This window comes from Megalops cyprinoides, chromosome 11 (assembly GCF_013368585.1).
Source record: "Megalops cyprinoides isolate fMegCyp1 chromosome 11, fMegCyp1.pri, whole genome shotgun sequence".
NCBI lineage: Eukaryota > Metazoa > Chordata > Actinopteri > Elopiformes > Megalopidae > Megalops > Megalops cyprinoides.
The window spans coordinates 11,951,917-11,971,501 of NC_050593.1; the positions used below are offsets into that span (position 1 = coordinate 11,951,917).

Here is a 19,585-nt window from a genome sequence, read left to right on the forward strand (position 1 = left end):
CTAAATAGATGTGCAGCCTTCGCATGCCAAGCGCCGGTATTAAGCTTCAGTCTAATGAGATAAATATAGTAATTAGGTAATGTGACTGCTGTGATTTTGATGGGGCTGCACAGCTTGGGGGGGGACTGACATCTCGCCACTGTGGGGAGGGGGGGGGGGCAACTTCGGTGGTAGTGGGGTGTGGGGGATGGAGATCACCTGAAGTAAATTTGTGTCAATTAGTAACTCCACTCGGGTACTGTTTTTGGTTCTTGATGTGGAAGTAGGGTCTGTTGATAAGAGGGCGTGGTCCTGTGTGGCTCTGCACGCCTTTTATAGTACTACGGACACACCGTGTGCAAATCCCAGCTATCATAAACTAACTGTGACAGGTGAAGGTGGTTTGAGAGAAGGCTGGTGGGTTAGAAGAGTGGACAGTGCGCGGCTGGTGGGGTAGAACAGCGGAGAGTGCGCGGCTGGTGGGGTAGAACAGTGGAGAGTGCGCGGCTGGTGGGGTAGAACAGTGGAGAGTGCGCGGCTGGTGGGGTAGAACAGTGGACAGTGCGCGGCTGGTGGGGTAGAACAGTGGACAGTGTGGAGCTGGTGGGGTAGAACAGTGGACAGTGCGCGGCTGGTGGGGTAGAACAGCGGACAGTGTGCAACTGCTGTCCCTGCATTACTGTGTCCCTGTGTGCCCACGTCGGTGCCATCGCTGTCATCCGCCCCCGAACCCTCCGCAATGTTCCGCCCAGCTCACCGGAGGAGAGTTTACGCAGCAACAAGCCACAGATGGCATGCGGCACCCAGAGCAAAAAGCACAGAGTTTAATTCCGTGCGCTTCCTGTTGCTCCTGTGGTTGCTTTTAACGTCAGAGAAGCGCTTTAATCAGGCACTGGTCGGCGGGGGGGCTTTCGGACGCGCCGGGCAGATCTGAGGACGGCCCTGTGATCTGGGCCTGAGACGAGGACCCACGGCCTCTTCGTTTCATCTTCACTCGGCCCCGCGCGATGCACTCCGCGGTTTATTTTTTCGGGGAGGGCTCCTCTGTGATGGAGATCGGCGGAGGCCATGGGATGAAAGCGGACCGCTCACCTGTCTGTCTCTGAGAGAGCGCGGGGGCTCTCGTCCGCGTGCGGGCTGTGTTCTCTTCCAGGTGGTCCTGCCATCTCCCGTCTGAAGGCTGGAGGATCTTCTTTTCATGATTGTGATTTTTCATTTTTTTTCATAATTACTTCAAAGAGAGCTCCATTTGTAAAGGGTTCGTAAACAAGCAGTCTGCATGTTGGAATAAACAAAATCAAACGGCTGGCTTTTTCTTAAATTCGATGCCCAACTCAGTGCAGAGTTACTTCCCAGCACCGTGCTGAAAGTAATACAGCACGTTCATTGATACTGCCATTTAAGAGAAGCATATACAGTGGTAATATAAGGGAGACGTGTGTGTGTGTGTGTGTGTGTGTGAGAGAGCGAGAGAGAGGCAGTTGCACCCAGCATTTTGCTGAAACATTAAATACCCTATGCATATCTCCCTCAGGGGTGAGAATAAAGTGTTTCTCGGGTAGATTGCCTGGCTGAGATAAGTGCTCCTGATACTCTCCCAGGGGTCAGGCTTGGAGGGCTTTCCCTCTCTCATGGTTAGGCCCGTCTACCTCACCAGCAGCACAGCAAGCAGGAGCACAGAATGCCTGGCGAACACGGGAGGGGAATGTGTGTGAATCCAGGATGGATAAGCGGCCAGCGTGCCGCAATCCGTGCGCTCGGAATTTGATTGATTAGGTCTGCGGGATGCGTGACTAAGGCAGAATCACCCGTCCTTTTTCTCTTCCTCCCTCTGCCTTTCTCATCCCACCATCTCTGCGTACACGTTGTTCCGCCTCTTTGTTTTCCACCCCTCTCTGTCGTTTTTTTTCTCTTCTATCTATCCCTTCAGGCCCCACACGCTCACGCAGAGCCTCACAGGAAGCCTATAGCACTGCTCACATGTGGAACCGCCGGTCTTTTCATTTAGAGGAGAGACTTCCTCGCTTTACCTGCCTTCGTGATGAATGATGTGTTATTCCCTACCCTCGGGGAAGGATATGGACTCTTGCAGGGATGATGTGTGTATTTTTTTTGTTTCCGTTTCTTTCTCTCAGCATGAACATTTCTGTTTGTCAGTGAAAGAGCTCTTCCTTTTCTCGGCTGCCAGCCTCCGCCGGTGTGGGTCTGTGCTAGGTTTTGCACACAGTGGAATGGTGAAGCAGAACCACAGTCTCCCAGAAGTGTCCCGCACCCTCAGTGCTGTGGCACTACAACGCTGACACCATAAACACTGTCACGGCTCCACCTTCTCCTCAGTTCGGCACAGTCACTGCTGTGAAGTCTTCTCCACATTTACCTCTAATTAAGGCCAGAAGCAGTGAATATACCCTGAATATCAAGTAGTAATATCAAGGAGTACCTGCTATTACATAGTTTTAATGATTCCTCAAATTTCACTCATCTGGGACCTCTTAATGTTTTCTTTACGTAGTTATTAATTGTGCTAATGATAATAACAGAGGTACTGACATTGTTTTTGTAGGAGTGACTACTCATTTTGATTTCACACATATACACACACATACATACACACACACACACACAGACACACACACACACACACACACCAGAATTCTGAAAAATCAACTGCGGCACACTATTGTGAACAGGATTTAATATGTTCCTCCAGCGTAAGCTGACAGTAAGAAGGGTTTTGTGGCGAGCTTTGTGAGTGAATATGAGATCCATGTTAAGCAGGGCAATCTGCACTGGGTAGTGATTTTTTCATGGATTGATACCAGGGTGTAGCTGGTGTGGTTGGAGGGGCATGGACACCTCCCTCCTTTGCTTGACAGTGATACAGTGTGCTGGGAGGCAGCGTTATGCTGCCTGATTAACTCCGAATGCGTTGCTGCGGGGGGATACTCTGGTCTTCAGAGCTCACGCAGCGAGCTGATGTGTGAACACGGAGAGTAATAAAGCGCGGAGTTCATCGATCCCTTTCTGAAACATACTTTTTATTTCTGACACGTGCCTCCCCCAGTTTGCATATGTTTGAGCTTACTCCACCCACTCCCTCCCTCTCCCTCTCCTCCCCCTCTCTCTCATGCTCAGGTTTGGGAAGAAGAAGGATGAGAAGGTGAAGGCGGAGGCCAAGGCGTCCCTGCAGAAGCAGAAGTCCGAGGTGCTGAGCGAGGAGGAGCTGGAGAAGATGAAGGAGGAGAGAGAGAGGTGAGGCTACTCCCCGTGGAGGAGGAGGAGCGGAGAGAGGGAGAGGCAGGCGAAGCAGCTTCCTGTGCATGTGTTTCTGAAGGCCTCCACTCTCCTCGTACGGAGTCTTGGGTCCTGTTCACGGCCCAGGGGAGGCTGCCGATTCTCCGCCTCCTCTCTGTACCTTTCATAAGGACCCTTGTCAGGGCTTTAATTGTGTTCAGAGGCCTCATCTGGATTCATTTTTAGCTCCGCTCCCCCCCCACCCCCGATACCACACAAGAGCAGTTCTATCAAAGGTCCAGACAGCCCCTCAAATTAGCCCTGCTGCTAAAATAGCCCATTTCTGCCTTTTAATGCTGTTCAGCCAGCTCAGCGAAATTATCAGCTCTATCAGTACCTGGCCTGTCCCCTCCCTCCCAGTTGAATTCAAAAACACAGAGGGCTTTTGGTTCTGGGCTGGTGCGGAGTGGCTTGCTCAGCCTGTGTGGGCTCACACTACGCAGGAGTAGAAAAGCCTGCACTTTAGATCTCTTTCTGAGAAAGACAGATTGTGTCATTTTTCCAGTCCGCCCTCCTCTGTTACCGATTTGGGTTCAAGAAGCCTTAGATAACGCCAACATAGAGGCACGCTACCTGCCATTTATCCGTCTATCACGCGCCGCAGGGCGGGCGCCGTGGGCAGCATGAGATCACCGTCCAGAGAGAGAGAGAGAGAGAGAGAAATGCTTTCTGTGTTGTTGTTTCAAAGGCCATTTTGTCTTTTATTGGCTGCAGCTTTTTTGGTAATTGAAAAAGAGAACGGGAGCCAGGCGTCGCCGGCCTTTCTCTCTGCCGTCCTCTCTGATGGCGTGTGATCAAAACGGAATGAAACACCCCGCGGTGTGTTTCTTTTAATAACCGGAGAGGAATTGTGTCGCGCGCGTGAGCCGTCAGGGTTCTGAGAGAGAGGAGACGGGGAGAGAGATGTGTGTGTGTCTGACACGCAAACACACAGAGAACAGGGGGAAGTGTGACCCCCCCCCCCACCCTCCCCAAACTCAAACAGCTTGCGGTGCTCGCTGTCTCTCCCGCTAGGCTCTTCTGGTTCCTCCATAGATGCTTAAGCGTGCAGCATAAGCTGTAGTGTTTGTGGATCTGCTGCTGGAGTGTACGGCTCTACAGCAGGGTTTCCCCAGCCCTGCTCCTGGAGGCTCTCTCTGCATGCTGGCCTCCATTCCAGTTCAGCTCTCTGCTAACCAGCTTTGACTGAGTGCTTAACTGGTCTTTATTTCACATCACAGCATTTAGCCTGCGGTACATTCTCTGTGAAAGAGGGTGTGTTTATGCTAAAATACAGTATTGAAGTAGCTTCTTCAACATATTGTTATTCATGTTTGTCCCTTTAAGGCTGCTGTCACAATTTAACTTAACTTAGTGGTTCAATCAGTTGTTCTGGGCCCCATTTATCAAATAATTACTCTTAACAGAGATTAATACTTGGTTATCCGAAACAAATGGAAATAACTTCCAGCATATGCACTTCCAGTAAGCCATGTCTGTAAAGAATGTACTAATAACTGAAAGTTCTTAGATGGTGTCAAATCCAGATCAGTATTCAGTTAACAGCACAGTCAGACCTAATTAACAGAGACTTCAGCTGAAAGCCAGACCAACGTCCACATTGAGGGAAGCATGTTTGCTCGTGTGTGTATGTGTGTGTGTGTGTGTGTGTGTGTGTGTGTGTGTGTGTGTGTGTGTGTGTGCCAGTACACAGATGGGAGTGGTCAGTCCTGTTGTGTAACCCAGCCGGTGACTCTTTGACAGGATCGAGGCCAAACACCAGGAGCTGAGAGAGAGGCAGGCGAGGGACCACCTCCCTGACGTGGAGGACGACGACATGGATCCCAACTACGCGCGCATCAACAACTTCCGCAACCCGTCCCCCCCCACCCACGCCCCCTACAGGACCCGCACGCCGTCCCCCCGGCGCCCCCCACCCCTCGCCTCTCACGGCCCGGAGCCATCCGCGGAGGAGCCCAGTGACGGACTGTACGCCAAGGTCAATAAGCAGCGACCCCCACCTGCAGCGGCGGCAGACAGGTGAGACATAGATACATGCGGCATCTCTACAGCACAGCCCAGAGAGAGACACAGGGGGACATGGGGCATCCCTACAGCACAGCCCAGAGAGAGGGATACAGGAGGACATGGGGCATCTCTACAGCACAGCCCAGAGAGAGAGACACAGGGGGACATGGGGCATCCCTACAGCACAGCCCAGAGAGAGAGACACAGGGGGACATGGGGCATCTCTACAGCACAGCCCAGAGAGAGAGACACAGGGGGACATGGGGCATCCCTACAGCACAGCCCAGAGAGAGAAATACAGGGGGACATGGGGCATCCCTACAGCACAGCCCAGAGAGAGAGATACAGGGGACATGGGGCATCTCTACAGCACAGCCCAGAGAGAGAGATACAGGGGGACATGGGGCATCTCTACAGCACAGCCCAGAGAGAGAGATACAGGGGGACATGGGGCATCTCTACAGCACAGCCCAGAGAGAGAGATACAGGGGGACATGGGGCATCTCTACGGGGCATCCCTACAGCACAGCCCAGAGAGAGAGATACAGGGGGACATGGGGCATCCCTACGGGGCATCCCTACAGCACAGCCCAGAGAGAGAGATACAGGGGGACATGGGGCATCCCTACGGGGCATCCCTACAGCACAGCCCAGAGAGAGAGATACAGGGGGACATGGGGCATCTCTACAGCACAGCCCAGAGAGAGAGATACAGGGGGACATGGGGCATCCCTACAGCACAGCCCAGAGAGAGAGATACAGGGGGACATGGGGCATCTCTACGGGGCATCCCTACAGCACAGCCCAGAGAGAGAGATACAGGGGGACATGGGGCATCTCTACAGCACAGCCCAGAGAGAGAGATACAGGGGGACATGGGGCATCCCTACAGCACAGCCCAGAGAGAGAGACACAGGGGGACATGGGGCATCCCTACAGCACAGCCCAGAGAGAGAGATACAGGGGGACATGGGGCATCTCTACAGCACAGCCCAGAGAGAGAGATACAGGGGAACATGGGGAATGCCCTGAGAGCTGCCCTCCTGCACAGGAAGTCCTGTCCTTTGGTGTGAGGGTCTTGCTTCTGCTCCCTCTGCTACCCCACCAGCCTCACACTACCAGCTTCACACTGCTCCCTATGTTAGACCACCAGCCTCACACTGCCAGCCTCACACTGCTCCCTGTGTTAGACCACCAGCTTCACACTGCCAGCCTGACACTGCTCCCTGTGTTAGACCGCTAGCCTCACAATGCCAGCCTGACACTGCTCCCTGTGTTAGACCACCAGCTTCACACTGCCAGCCTGACACTGCTCCCTGTGTTAGACCGCTAGCCTCACAATGCCAGCCTGACACTGCTCCCTGTGTTAGACCACCAGCTTCACACTGCTCCCTGTGTTAGACCGCCAGCCTGACACTGCTCCCTGTGTTAGACCGCCAGCCTGACACTGCCAGCCTGACACTGCTCCCTGTGTTAGACCGCCAGCCTGACACTGCTCCCTGTGTTAGACCACCAGCTTCACACTGCTCCCAACCCACCTTCATCTTTCATAGCTCTCTGTCATGATAGCTGCAATTTGAACTTGTTGTGTCCATAGTACTGTAAAAAAGCAAGCTGTCTGAGTGGGTCTGTGGCTCAGTTCATGAGACCTGGTGGACTTCTCCCATTCCAGGGAAGAACGGTGGAGAAATGCGCCAGGCTGGCTGTCTGCCACGCTGGCTGAGTGTGGCGGAGTGGGAATGTTTTATGGCGAGGGTGGGGAAGACGCTGTCTTGAAATCTGCATGAAAGCTATGCAGAGATTCAGCTTGGATCTGGGAGTAATTCCATGCGCTCTGGAGTGGAAGGCCCTCAACATAGCACTTGTGTGTTTTTACTGGTTTCCAACGAAAGTGAGATGGTTCGATAACTTAACTGACAGTGGTATTAAATTTGATTTATAAGCTTAATTATCCAGAAGCATGGATGCTTCCAGACCCAGGGGGGCCCATGTTTATTTTAAATGTATTCCCATATCAATCCATTAATGCTCATTTTCTTTCAGTAAAGTTGACAGAGCTGAAACAGAAGAAGGCTCTCTCTTCTTGTGTGCCCACACACACACTCACACACAAATACACATGCTCATACGCACATACAAACATATTAATGCACAAATACACATTTTCTCTCTCTCTCTCACACACACACACACACACACACACAGACATTCCTCTGAGCAAGGTCCTCATGGCATATACACACACATACAGGTTAATGCATAAATACACATTTTCTCTTACATGCGCACACACACACACACACACACACACACACACACACACACACAAACACTCCTTTGACCGAGGTCCTCGTGGCATATACACACACATACAGGTTAATGCATAAATACACATTTTCTCACACACGCACACACACACACACGCACACACACACACACCTCGCCGCCTTTGATTAAAGAGGACCATTAGTCAGGGATGCATTCACTGACAAACACAAATCATCTCCAAGATTAAACTTGGTTAGATTAAATTCTTCCTAAATTGAATATTTCTGCGTGAGCGGCCTGCCTTGCCCTTGTCCTGAGTAGCATGTGAACTCCCCCCCCTCCTCTCCCCAGAGTGGAACGAAGACAGTTACTGGAGTGGTCAGCGATTGGCCTGCTGGTCTGTAACCTACAGCAGCAGGCAGCTGGCCGTAGCAGGGTGAGCAGCACTGAGCGCACAGGCTACTGGAGCTTTACCGAGCATAAGTACTCTGGGGACCTCCTCAAGTGAGAGGAGGTCCCCAGAGAACGTGGCTTGGAGAGAGGGAGAGGCGCCTATAGAGGGGTGCAGAGCTGTGCCCTAATAAACGCACCCCCAAAGCGTCAGCTTCACCCTCACTCCTGCGTCCATGTGAAGAAGCGGAACGCAGCCACTGAGGCTATCAGGACCACATGGCTGAGGGGTAACGTGGGCCCCCGTAGGCATTAGCTTCTCTAATGCGTTGGCATTAATGCCTTATTTACTGTGGGTTTAATACTTCTGCTTTCTTCCCTCTCTCTTAGCGTGCGCTAAAGAGCCATCCTCGAGAGTAATGAACGCAGAGCGGCAGGCCTAACCGCAGGACGGGACAGCGTCGCTGATATTTGCATTCCTGTAATTAAAATTTGTCCGCGGAAAAAGTTTGGCCGTTTGCGAGAGCCGCTCCACTGAAAATGGCAGTTGTGATTTAAGGCTGGGTGCTGAGAACCATTAAGGAGGCACAGTTATTTAGAGAGAGAGGTAATTAAACAAAGTCTGACGCCCGCCAGCGCTGGAAAGGCCACTCAGCTACCATCTCATCTCTCCAGGAGTTTAGCCGGGGACTTAATTGCTGCGGTATTCTCCCCCCCCCCCAGTTTTCAATATGTTGCTTGATTGCTCTTCACATCCGCTATTGTAGTTGATATTTTGTACATAATAAATGAATAATATGTGTTAACTGGAGGAGAGCGCTATCAGAAAGGCTTAATATCCTCGGTACGAAGCGTCGGTTTGAGAGGTTTATGCCGCGGAACGAGTGCTGGGCGGTAATGGAGTCGGAGTCAGCGAGAGCCAACGTGAGCGAGTATGAAACGAGATCAGCCGCCTCGCCCCGCAGAACTCTGGGATATTTTTCTGCAATTAGTGTGTGGCAGAGGGTCGCGTGCTCTTCCTGGGAGTGTGGGGACCATATTTAGCTGGACAGAAAATGACAAAGTGGCAGCCTCTTGTTATAAACTTCTTTTATTAATATTTTTTTTTTTTTTTCTTTTCCACAAAGTGTACCCTAAAAACCACAGAGCTCTTGTTCGCTCTCACTGTCTGGATGGCGGCCTTGGACTGTTCTTCTTCCTTGCTGGACTCTGTCTTTAATGGGAGCGCTGAGTGGATTTGTGAGGGGGGGGGTGAGCGGGACCCTTGAGCGGGCCCTTTTGCAGGAGAGCAGACCCCCGCCCCTCCCCTCCTCGGCCCCCTCTCAGCCCCTTGGCCTTCCCCCCTGAAGAGCCTTGCATCTCAGTCCAAGAGCTGTTCCTTCAGCCCTGAAGAGGCAGACACCACTCACCGCGAAAAGTTACTATAACAACCACAGCCCCGGGAGCACTCCTGTCCAATTAAAAAATAATCATTGTTTTCCTCAAGAGAAGAAAGGAGGATGGGGGACAGAAGGGGGGGAGTGGGAAAGGGGGAGAAGAGGTGTACAGGCGCCGGCGTGCCTCACCACTGTGCCGAACGCACCGTTCCGCAGGAGACCCTGAAGAGTAGGCCAGACCCCTGACCATCTATTAATTCTCTGGGTCATTGTGTTTACTTGAGTAGAGCTCAACCTCTGATGTGTAAAGACATGTAAAAGAAAAAAGGAATAATTTTCCCCTTAAAGAGAGCATCAGGTTTAGATGGATGTTTTTTTTTTTCTTCCATTTTTCTCCTTCACAGTTCAGTGTCTCCCCGCCATTGAAATAATGAAATAAATCAGCAGAGAGAAAAGAAAGGCTTTTAGCGTTGGTTGGTTCAGCGGCGGAGTGCTTTTCTCCCTGTTAATTAATCAGCCGTTTCTCGGGCCCCTGATTGAATGTTCCATGCAGCCACTCCAGATCTCTCAGCGGAAGGAAAAGTGGCTCCCCTTAAGTGTCCCCACTTCCTCTGCCCCTCTCCTCGGCCTCCTCCTCCTCCTCTCCTCCCTCCATCCTGCAGGTAATGATGGGGTGAGCGAGGGAGGGGAGGGGCTCGCTGAAATCAGCACTCAGGGCTGTGGTGTGGAGGGCGGGGAGACAGGGGCAGAGTCGACCCCCGAGAGAGGGGGCGGGGGGCAAGGTTCCGGAGGCCCTTAGCCTCCCTCATCCGCCCGGCTTTGTCAGGAGCACCGGACAAGTGGCCACTTCTCTCCGCTGCCCAATTCCACATCCTTTTCTCTCTCAATCTCTGTCTCTTTCTCTTTCTCTGTCCCCCCCAGGTCATTCTATTTTTGTTCTTTCCATTTCATTCTTTCTTTTTTTTTCTTTGGCCATTCTTTTTTTGAAGTGCCCCCTCTCCACTGCCAGAACCTTACAAATCCATTACTCCTGTTCCATACACAAACATCCACTTGCAGGGGCTCATTCATACAAACATACTCTCAGACTTCCGTACTCTCTGTCCCTCATACAGACGCAAACCCCCCCCATCAGTGCTTTTCTACAGTAGCATCTTGTAGCCTAGCAACAAGTCCCTGGAGGGTGGCTGAATTGGTGAGCCTGAAGAATGGGGTGTTTCAGGCTGGCGTGATTGGTTTCCATCTCGTCCGTTTTTTTTTCCAAGATGTTTTCCACATCACATTTTGCACAGGTGGAATGGAAATGTTTGAAAGTTTTACCTCATTCCTGATGCGGAGTGGAAGCTGCTGTAGAAAGAGGAAGATGTATGGCTGTTGTTTTCTCTAAGTGATTGTGAAGGTGTCTGCCGTCTTCCAGTGTAACCATGCTCCGCTGAGCAGTGATTGCGTTATGCTTTCAGCTTACTCCGTCTCTAGGTCCTGATCTATTTTTATTCGCAGAACAGATGTTTGTATCTGTTAACGAGTGAAAACGTGTGTGTGTTTCTGTGTGTATGGATGGGGGTTGATTATCAGCCTTCCATAAGACAACCTGATTGGCTTCAGTAAATATCCAGCCATTTGAGTGGTTAACATGTAAAATGGGAGCTGTAGAAGTCTCCTTGGATGATGTAATACTCTGCGCATGTGTTGGGATGGCCACTGCAGGTGGCTCTTGTGATTGCGCTCCCAGCAGTGACACATGCATCACTTCGCTTGCAAACCTGTTGAGAAAAGAATGAAAAAAAAGAGAGAGAGACGGACTGTCTAAATAATGTTATGCGGGCCAAAATCATTTTCATTATTTCCTCAATTGCAAATGGCGTTTAAAAAGAGGTGTCACTTCTGGTTAGGGAGCCTGAGCATAGACCTGTCACAGAGGGCTGTCTTTTGTTGTCATATTCCATTTGAGAAAATGTCACCCTACCGGGGGCCGGTGTCTAGGGGAGATTAGCAGGGAGGAGAGCGAGGAGGGGGAAAAGGATTAAAGAAGAGGTAAAGGGTTAGGGAGCGGAGAGGAGAGGAGGGAGACAGAGAGGAGGCAGAGAGGGGAGGAGACGAGACCGCCATGGTGCTTTTCAGCTCTGTTCCCTGGGAGGTTTTGCCTATTAGTTGTGTGTTTTCTTTCTGTCTGCCTCTGGTGTATCTCTCGCTCCAATGTAAATATGTGTGGCAACAGTTTATCTGCAGCTCCTTAGTCCACTGGGATCGTGGTCCTGCTCTGCAGATTGCAGGTTTAGGATAGGCACAGTAAGCATGAGCAGGAGCAATGCTTTCTCCTCTGGTTTAGCTACAGGTGTAGCTCTGGGCTTGAGTGATGTCATAGTAGCGATGTCACGTGACCCCACGAGAGTTCCTGTTGTAGGTAGTGAGGTGGAACTGCCACATGAAGCACTGAGCTGGCCTTCCTGCACCATCACACCGCACTAGTGCCGACCCTGGTGTGGCCTGGCCCTGAAGAAGCAACCCTGTTAAGGAGGGCAGGAGTAGAAGTCAAAAAACTGAAGGATGAGAAATTTCAGGGAGGCTTAACTCAGACATGTAATGTGATTCCCAGGAATCTCCAGCGTTAAATTAGCCACCGGTTTCACAAGAAGACACGTGAGGGAATGCGAACTTGAGTTCTGATGGTGATTCCATGTTTAACTGCATTGGACAGGGAGGGGCTTGCAGGCTAGCCTGGGTTTAACTGTGCATCTCCATACATAAATCTACTGTGGATATGGGGATGTTTATTTCATCACGTTACTGGAATTAGAGGATTACCATTATGTCAGCTTTTTTTTTTCCTGTCTAGTGCTGTGCTTGTAAAGATACTGGTGCTGTTGAATGGTGTAAATTTCAGGTCTGTGTTTGTGTGTGTGTGTGTGTGTGTGTGTTTCTGGCTGACAGCTTTTTACAGTCCATTTCTGAAATGAAACATTAGCCTGAAGACTGATTGTGGAAGGGGAGGGTCCACGTTAGCCAAAGACAAGCGTTTCTTCCAGATTTATGTGGTCCCAGCTCAGAGCCACTGTTTGCGGAGCACTTAAAGTTTGCTGACCTCAACCTTCCAGCATGAAACCATTACAAGGAAAAATGGCCTCTGAAATTCCTGAGGTTGCTTTCACTGACATATGCAGAGTACAGGGTTGGGGGGGGGGGGGGGGGTAGTGGGGTCGGGGTAGCGGCATCTGTTGCCATTAGCAAGAGCACAGTCCTTAGTAACACAGGAATCAGTTAAAACCCTGTGCACACTTACACTATGCTTTAGCGATGGTCACACCCTCATTTCGTCCTAAACCGCACGCACACGCAGGTCCCGCACAATCCCAGCCGGCCGCCCGGCAGCTTTTCCACCTGCCTGCAATGAATTGACAGATAAATGTGCAGATAAACAGAGCACTTGTAGTTCCCTGGTTGTACACTAATTTGGCTTTGCCAGACTTTGACAAACATCTCTCTTTCTACAGGAAATCAATAGCGTTCTCTGTAGTTTATATCGGGTTGTCTGCTCTCCCAGTAGGGGGAAAATAGATATCTTTACCCTTTAGTGAACTCACCTTAAACCACCCAATGACTAGGATTTCTGGAAAATAAAACTGAGGCCAGATTAACTCTGGGGTTAAATCCTGACAACCCTCTTCTCCTCGCGCTCACCGGCAGTCTATAGGAGTCTCCTTCCACATCAGTGGCTGAATTTCACTGTTTGGGGAAAACAAAATTGAATTGCGTTATTGTGAGTGGACACTGCAGCCACGCCACTTTCTTCATCCTGCAAGGTCACACAGCTTTGTTCGTTTTCTGTCGAGGTGATTTCTGTCCTGTCTGGGGACCAATCGCTCACAACTCAGGCACCAACCTCACTACTCATGGACAAGCCCAAGAAAATACTCAAATGATTTTGGAATGGACACATTATGTTACATTGCAAGTACTGTAATTTCCTGCAGATGAACATTGATTTGGAAAATATGTCACTGCATGTATCAGGGTGTGACACGCCCTAGCCCCCCCCCACTCCCCAAAACCACACTTTTCCCCCCTCTCTCCCTTCCCTTCCTCTCTCCCTCTTACTCCCTCTTCTCCTCACTATCTCACCACCCCTTCCTTCCTGCCCTTTCTCGCTCTCTCTCTTTCTATCCCCCTCCTTCTCTCTCTATCCCCCTCCTTCTCTTTCTCCACCCCTCCCTCCCTCCCTGTCTCCCTCCCCGTGGGTCAGCTTGCAGGGTGGTGCTATTCTCTGCTGGCCACAGCAGGCCGAGTGTGTGATTTTGTGGTTGGAGCCACGGGCTGTGCGAGACTCTAATTAAACATTGATAGTGTTATTCATGTGGACGGCAAGGTGTGCGCTCAATCAAAATGGCAGCTCTAATTATGTTCCCCGGGATTAGCTAATGGATTTCTGGAATCGTGCTCCTCTCTGTGCCCCCCTCTCTGCTCTGTGCCAGCCAGGCGCGGGCAGGGAGGAGGAGGGGGGGGTTGGGGGTGGAGGTGGCATGAGCTGGGTAAGACGCAGAGGTGGCGCAGGTGCGGGGAGTGGGGGAGGTGGGGGGTGTTTACCTGAGGGTACGGTGGAGTTCAGAGGTGGAGGGCGGGGCGCAGACGGGAGCGGAGAACGTCGAGAGACGTGACGTCAGCGAGAGAGCACCTAAACGGTGCCCCGCGGGACGGCGGCGACATATTAGATGGTTTCCCTGAGCTCCATTTCATCATGCACTGTGATCCATGAGCATGTGCGTGCTGAAAGGAGAGAGTTCACCAGGCCTGCCACCACTGCCTCACAGTGATGTAAGCACTTTCCTCACTGGAGGCAGAAATGCTGAAGGGAAGGGCGCAGCACAGTATAAGAAACGTGTTAAAAACAAACCCCTCTGTGGTGCGCCTTACTGTTACTCAGCCCTTGAGACGCACCTTTGCAGTTCCTGGCAGTGAACTGCAGAAAATAAAATTATGGGACTTATTCACCAGCTGTTTGGCGGTGAATAAGTAGTATATTGTAGTTCGCTGTCCCCGCACACTGTCTGTGAGAGTATCCCCGTCATCCTCACTGCTTTTACTGGGAGCAGGGTTAGCGTACTAGCAAGCCACAGCCTCTGCCGTGAGGTGCTGACCGTGTGACTATCACCTGGCAGAGTGACACAATGGTGGGCTTCCTGGTGCCACTCAGGTGGGCTCTTAGTATGTAGTTCATGCCCCTCGTTACTTTTAAGTCCATTTTTCTGTGTGTTTCTGTGATTTCTACATACTCTATATCTTTTATTTAGAGTCCCCCAGCCGAAACGCCAAGAGCATAATAATGTTCCCTGGTTTGCAGAGAGCTACGGACAACGCATAGTAACCCAATATTGGGATGCTCCCCGAGTTTTAGAACTGCGGAAATGACACAAGGATCTGGACTTTGACTGATGTGCTGCATCATACGCCTTTCTGTAAAAACACTAAGGCTGCAGTGTCTGCATGCAATGGGTTACTGCTCCTCTGATGTGTGTGTGTGTGTGAGAGAGAGAGAGAGAGACGCTGAATGTAAATGATCATAAAAGCCTGTGTTTGTAGAGACGCCGGCCCTGCCAGCCCCTCTCCACCGCCGGAGGGATGAAATATAACTGCCCCGACGAAGCTGATGCGTGATGCATGCCAGTGCCATCGCTGTTAATTGCTGCCGGCTCGTTAAAAAGTAAAGCCATGGAAGCTGGGTTTTATGATGGAGCGCTCGTCCCTGGCCTGAGTCAATAGCTGCCTGTGATAAAATTGTGTGTGTGTGTGTGCGTGTGTGCGTGCATGCGTGTGTGTGTGTCTGTGAGTGTGTGTGCGAGTGAGTGTGTAGGTGTGCGCGTGCGTGTGTGTGTATTCATTCTTTATTTCTCTTTTTTTCCCATTTTACTCTGGCCGATAAATCCCGTGAAGCGGTCATGAGGGAGCGTTAGTGAGAGGGGGAACGGGGAAGACGGATGCCGATGTTCCTTTACGTCCTGTTCTCTGAGGCCCTCCATCACACAAATTGAGAATTGAGAAATCGAGCGCTGGGGGGGCGGGGCATAATTCTGTGTCGTCCCTGGCAACGCGGCACCGTTTGCTGTGCTGGCGGAAAGAGGCTCTCTGCCCATTGCAGCCGGTCAGTGGAGGGAAGCAGTGTCCTGCACCTAGTATGGATGCTGTAAGGTGATTCAGAGTGGGCAGAACAGCTCGGCCCATGGCGCCTCCCCAGGAAAGTGTCCAACGCACTCCGATAGGCTGTCACATTCTCCAGTTGCGCCAGTTTGCTATTGGCCATGCGTGAACACACACACAAATTGTACCAGTCTTACATGGTTACAAAGGTGTCAATGGAGAGCACTTAACAGTCGGTTCACTTTTAGGCAGATTAGAAAGCTGTTAAATGCTGTTGTTATAAACAGACGCATCGCCATACTATTTTTTGGGAGGGGTACAGGTAGCATGTCACTCTTCTACCCTGAAAGCAAACATGCTTAACCTAACCTCTTACTCGTGTCCATTAAGGCAGAGTGGTTAAGCGCCTGGTTAACTCTGAATGTGCTCCACTGAGGGACACGCAAGGCGTCAGCGTTCACACAGTGAGTCTTTGTGTGAGCGTGAAGTGTAATGAAATGATAGCGTCATCACTCAGTTTCTGAACCCAAAATTTTTGACACATGCTGTCCCATTAAGTGCTTTTAAAGTCTGCAAACCCCTCCCTCTCTCTCTTTCTCTCTCCTTCTTCTCTCTCTCTGTTTCTCTCCAGTTCTGGGCTCGTGCAGCTCAGTTTGAATCGGCACCAGCTGTTTTTGAAACTTGCCCACACTGAAATCGTACCGGAGCGAGTCTCGCGGTGTGTCATGCTGTCGAGCTATGATAACTGCCTCTCCGAGGACCTGTGGCCCGTCGTTCAAGTTCTGTCCCGTCAGAAGATATTCACCAGATTCGCGTTGGTCCTCAGGCTCTACCTGAGCCAAACTCGCAGTGGGGGCTGCCAGTGAAAAACGTCCAGCAAAATAATTAATGTCCTAGCAGCTGTTTCCGGGAAGCTATTTCCTGTAGCTGTTTTCCAGTAAAAATCTTGGCTTTCCTCCTGTTCTCACTGTAAACTGATCATCCCCTTATCCTCTTGCCTTGAAACGCTGTCATGCACCAACACCTCCCCCCCCTCCAGCCACCTTCTCTCTTTTTGGACAAAATACCGCACAGACAACAACAATAGTCCTCTCCCTAGATGCTCCCCATTTTCAAATCATGTAAAACATCTGCTTGTGCGGAAGACGGTGGTCCCTACGGGCCGCCGTGTGGGACAAAACTCAGAGCCAGACTCGCAGTCTGTGGAAGAAGTCATAGCCGTAGGTAAGGAGTCATACCGGAGGTGGTGTCACGTACCCTGGGACAGCAATTTAAAAACTGCTACAACTCAACACAGGGGGAAGCTGTTTTACAATGTGACAACATCGTGATTTAAAAAAAAAAATCATTCTGCTCTCCTCCCAAGGGATAGGGCCACAGCACCAGTCAATGTCCTGTTAGCACTCCAGGGATCCAGCATTGGCTGATGAAAATGTAGAATTTAGTGGAAAAAACGCACAACTGAAATGGAACAGACGTGTTGTCTCGGGGGGGGGGGGGGGGATTTAGAGGGGTCTGTAGCCCCCATGACAGAGCCAGAGAGCAGCAGAAGCACCCCCTACTGAGGGAGAGGGAGCCTAGCAGCCAAGCACAGTTGCCGAAGGACATGCTGCAACCGCGGGGTTTCTCTTTGTAGACAGGAACTTGAGAGAATTAGGCTGTTTTTTTGTCCTTTATTCATTTAGTTATAACTGATTGCACTCTTGTTCTTGTTGTTGTTCATACTAATTTTAAATCCAATACTGTTATTTATGGTTATGCCAATGAAGTACAATTGATTTTGAATTGGAATTTGAGAAAGAGAGGGAGGCAGGAAAGAAGGGAGGAAGAAACGGAGGACAGAGAGAGGCAGAAAATTAAACTTATAAAACTGGCTTTATTCCAACAGTTTACACATCAGTCACGGAAATAAATTACAAAATCATTTATAAAGCATGAGATGCGCTATGCAGGAGACAAATACATGATTGTTGCATTAGTGCTGGCGGATACAAATCAAAAAGTAAAGCGGAGAGAGAGTGAGGGAGAGAGGGGGTGACAGGGGAGGAGAAAGAAGGGGGGGGGGAGAGACGGAGGGCGTGTGAGAGCCCCCTGCTCTCCGTGGCTCCTGGGTGGCATAGCAGCCCCCAAGCTAGGCCCTCCTCACACTCCCCGGCGTGTTTTTAAATCGCTGGACCGCGTCTCTCCCTCCGGTTCCCACAGCCTCACTTCTGTGGAATGCTCACCACTTCGGCCGTTTCTTAACAAGTTTTTTTTTTTTTTTAAGTGTTTTTGTTTTTTTTTTTCCTCCATTTAATCCTTTGTTAATCGCAACGTTCCCCCGGCCCCTTAATGAGTGAATCTGCCACCGTGAATGTAATAATAAAGCAGAAAGTGGAGCTCTTTGCCGTTGGAGGGGAAAGGAGATTGGGGGGGGTGGGGGACAAAGTACTTAAATTGAGTTTGACGTTGTTCACTGTGGATGGAATGAGGAGAATGTGGGATGGGCCAGGTTCTGTTTTGTTGTGTTTTGAGTGAGGGGACGGTGCCCCCATTATTTTCCAATGGCAGTTAAAAAAAAAAAAATTGTGACGCTGTTGGAAGATGGCCAAGCGTCCTTCACTGGATTGACAATCAAGCGGGGAAGCGGGATAGGCATCTAGTCTTCCTTCATGTTCTTCCTCCTGGTCTCCTCTCCCTCTCCTCTGCTCCTCCAGGTTTGCTCCTAATGAGCCATTGCAGACTTATAGGACCCAGTGTGTTCACATGCACCTAGAATTCAAAGGAAATGTGCTTACTCTTGCATCTTAGACTGGCCTGTGTGAACATGAAACCTTGGGTTGATGTGGTTGGAACTGCAGAAGATGACTTTGATTCACAGAGTTAGGTTTGAGAATCCAAGGGCAGCTGCAGATTTTCACAGTACATATCAACCTAGCCTTTACCAAGCCTAATAGAGTAATGCGCGTTTTTGAAATGCTGCTGTTTTTCAGTAATCAGGCAGAACACATTTTCTTCTCTTTCACCGGTAGTTCTTGATGTGTGTGGGCCATGTTCTGGAAGGGTCCAGAGCCCTTTGATAGAGATGATGCCGGATGGAGGTGTAGCGTAGCCCCCCCTCACCCCCCCTCCACCTTTTCTCTTTCTCTCTCTCTCTCTCTCTCTGTCTCCCCCTCACTTTACTTGTTACCTTTTCCAAACACCTCCTCCTCTAAGCTGCAGTGTTTTAAAGGAAAAAAAAAACGCCCCAGTGTGGCTCCTGTGAGTGACAGGCCGTGAAACGAGCGCTTTCTGTCTGCGGCTGTCGTCGGCAGGGCGAGAACAAAGCGGGCCGCTGCAGCGGCGGCCTGGTGCCGGCAGCAGATAGAGGCTGCCGTGGAGGTGTGTGTTTGCTCTGGGAGGGACCGCTGTCTCCGTCGTTTGCGTCTGAGGGGGCGGACGGAGGACTGACGGAAGCCCGTTCTCTGGCGACCGGCTTCCTCGGGTCGGGCGCCGAAAAGATACAATATTTGGAATAAAAGAGGGGAAATATCACGTCCGTCACAAACCCCCCTGATAAACAAGCGATGTCTGCCGCGGCGGAGGAGGCGGTTTTTCTGAGGTGGCGGCGTGCGCGCGCGTACCGCGCCGTTTTAGCCCGATGCCCGTCGGCTGGTTTGTTTGCGGCAGTATCCGGCTAAGTGAGAATACATTACTGTCATTGACGAGCGCGCACCTGACAGGGTCAAGCAGACGTTGCTCATTAACATTGTTCGTTTTCTGTCACTTCATTTCCCCTTATTCTGTTTCTCATATTATTGTACAGCCTTCAGTCCCGCACCAAATCCCAGGGGTTTGGGATAAAAGAGTATCTGTTTGAAAAAAGAGAAACCGTGCTTCTGAGCTGCTCCGATGCTAGGAGCTGATTCTCTGTCCCCGCGCTGTTCTGCTGCCACACAGCTGGGTTCGTAGCTGCTGGTCAGCTCTGATCTATTTTGATTGTTTATAAAAGCAGCATAAAGTGGCTTTGTTATATTTATTAAATTCTTTCTTCATTTATTTACTTCTTCAGGGTGTAATGATGAAGTCGGTATACCGTTTGCTAATGTCCTAACAGTGTACTGCTTTGGGAGTTTGGTTACTGGTACGCTAACAGTGTACTTCCACGGCAGCAGAGTGCAGTA

The 19,585-nt window shown here is 50.7% G+C and overlaps 1 protein-coding gene across 1 annotated transcript in view; it reads left to right on the plus strand.

Annotated features, from left to right (window-relative positions):
• LOC118785852 (partitioning defective 3 homolog B-like) overlaps window positions 1-19,585 on the plus strand; it is a 212,358-nt gene that overhangs the window by 156,569 nt on the left and 36,204 nt on the right. The window contains exons 18-19 of the mRNA XM_036540793.1: window positions 3,115-3,231; window positions 5,017-5,292. Of these exons, the coding sequence (XP_036396686.1) occupies window positions 3,115-3,231; window positions 5,017-5,292 (393 nt within the window). The remainder of the gene's footprint in view (window positions 1-3,114; window positions 3,232-5,016; window positions 5,293-19,585) is intronic.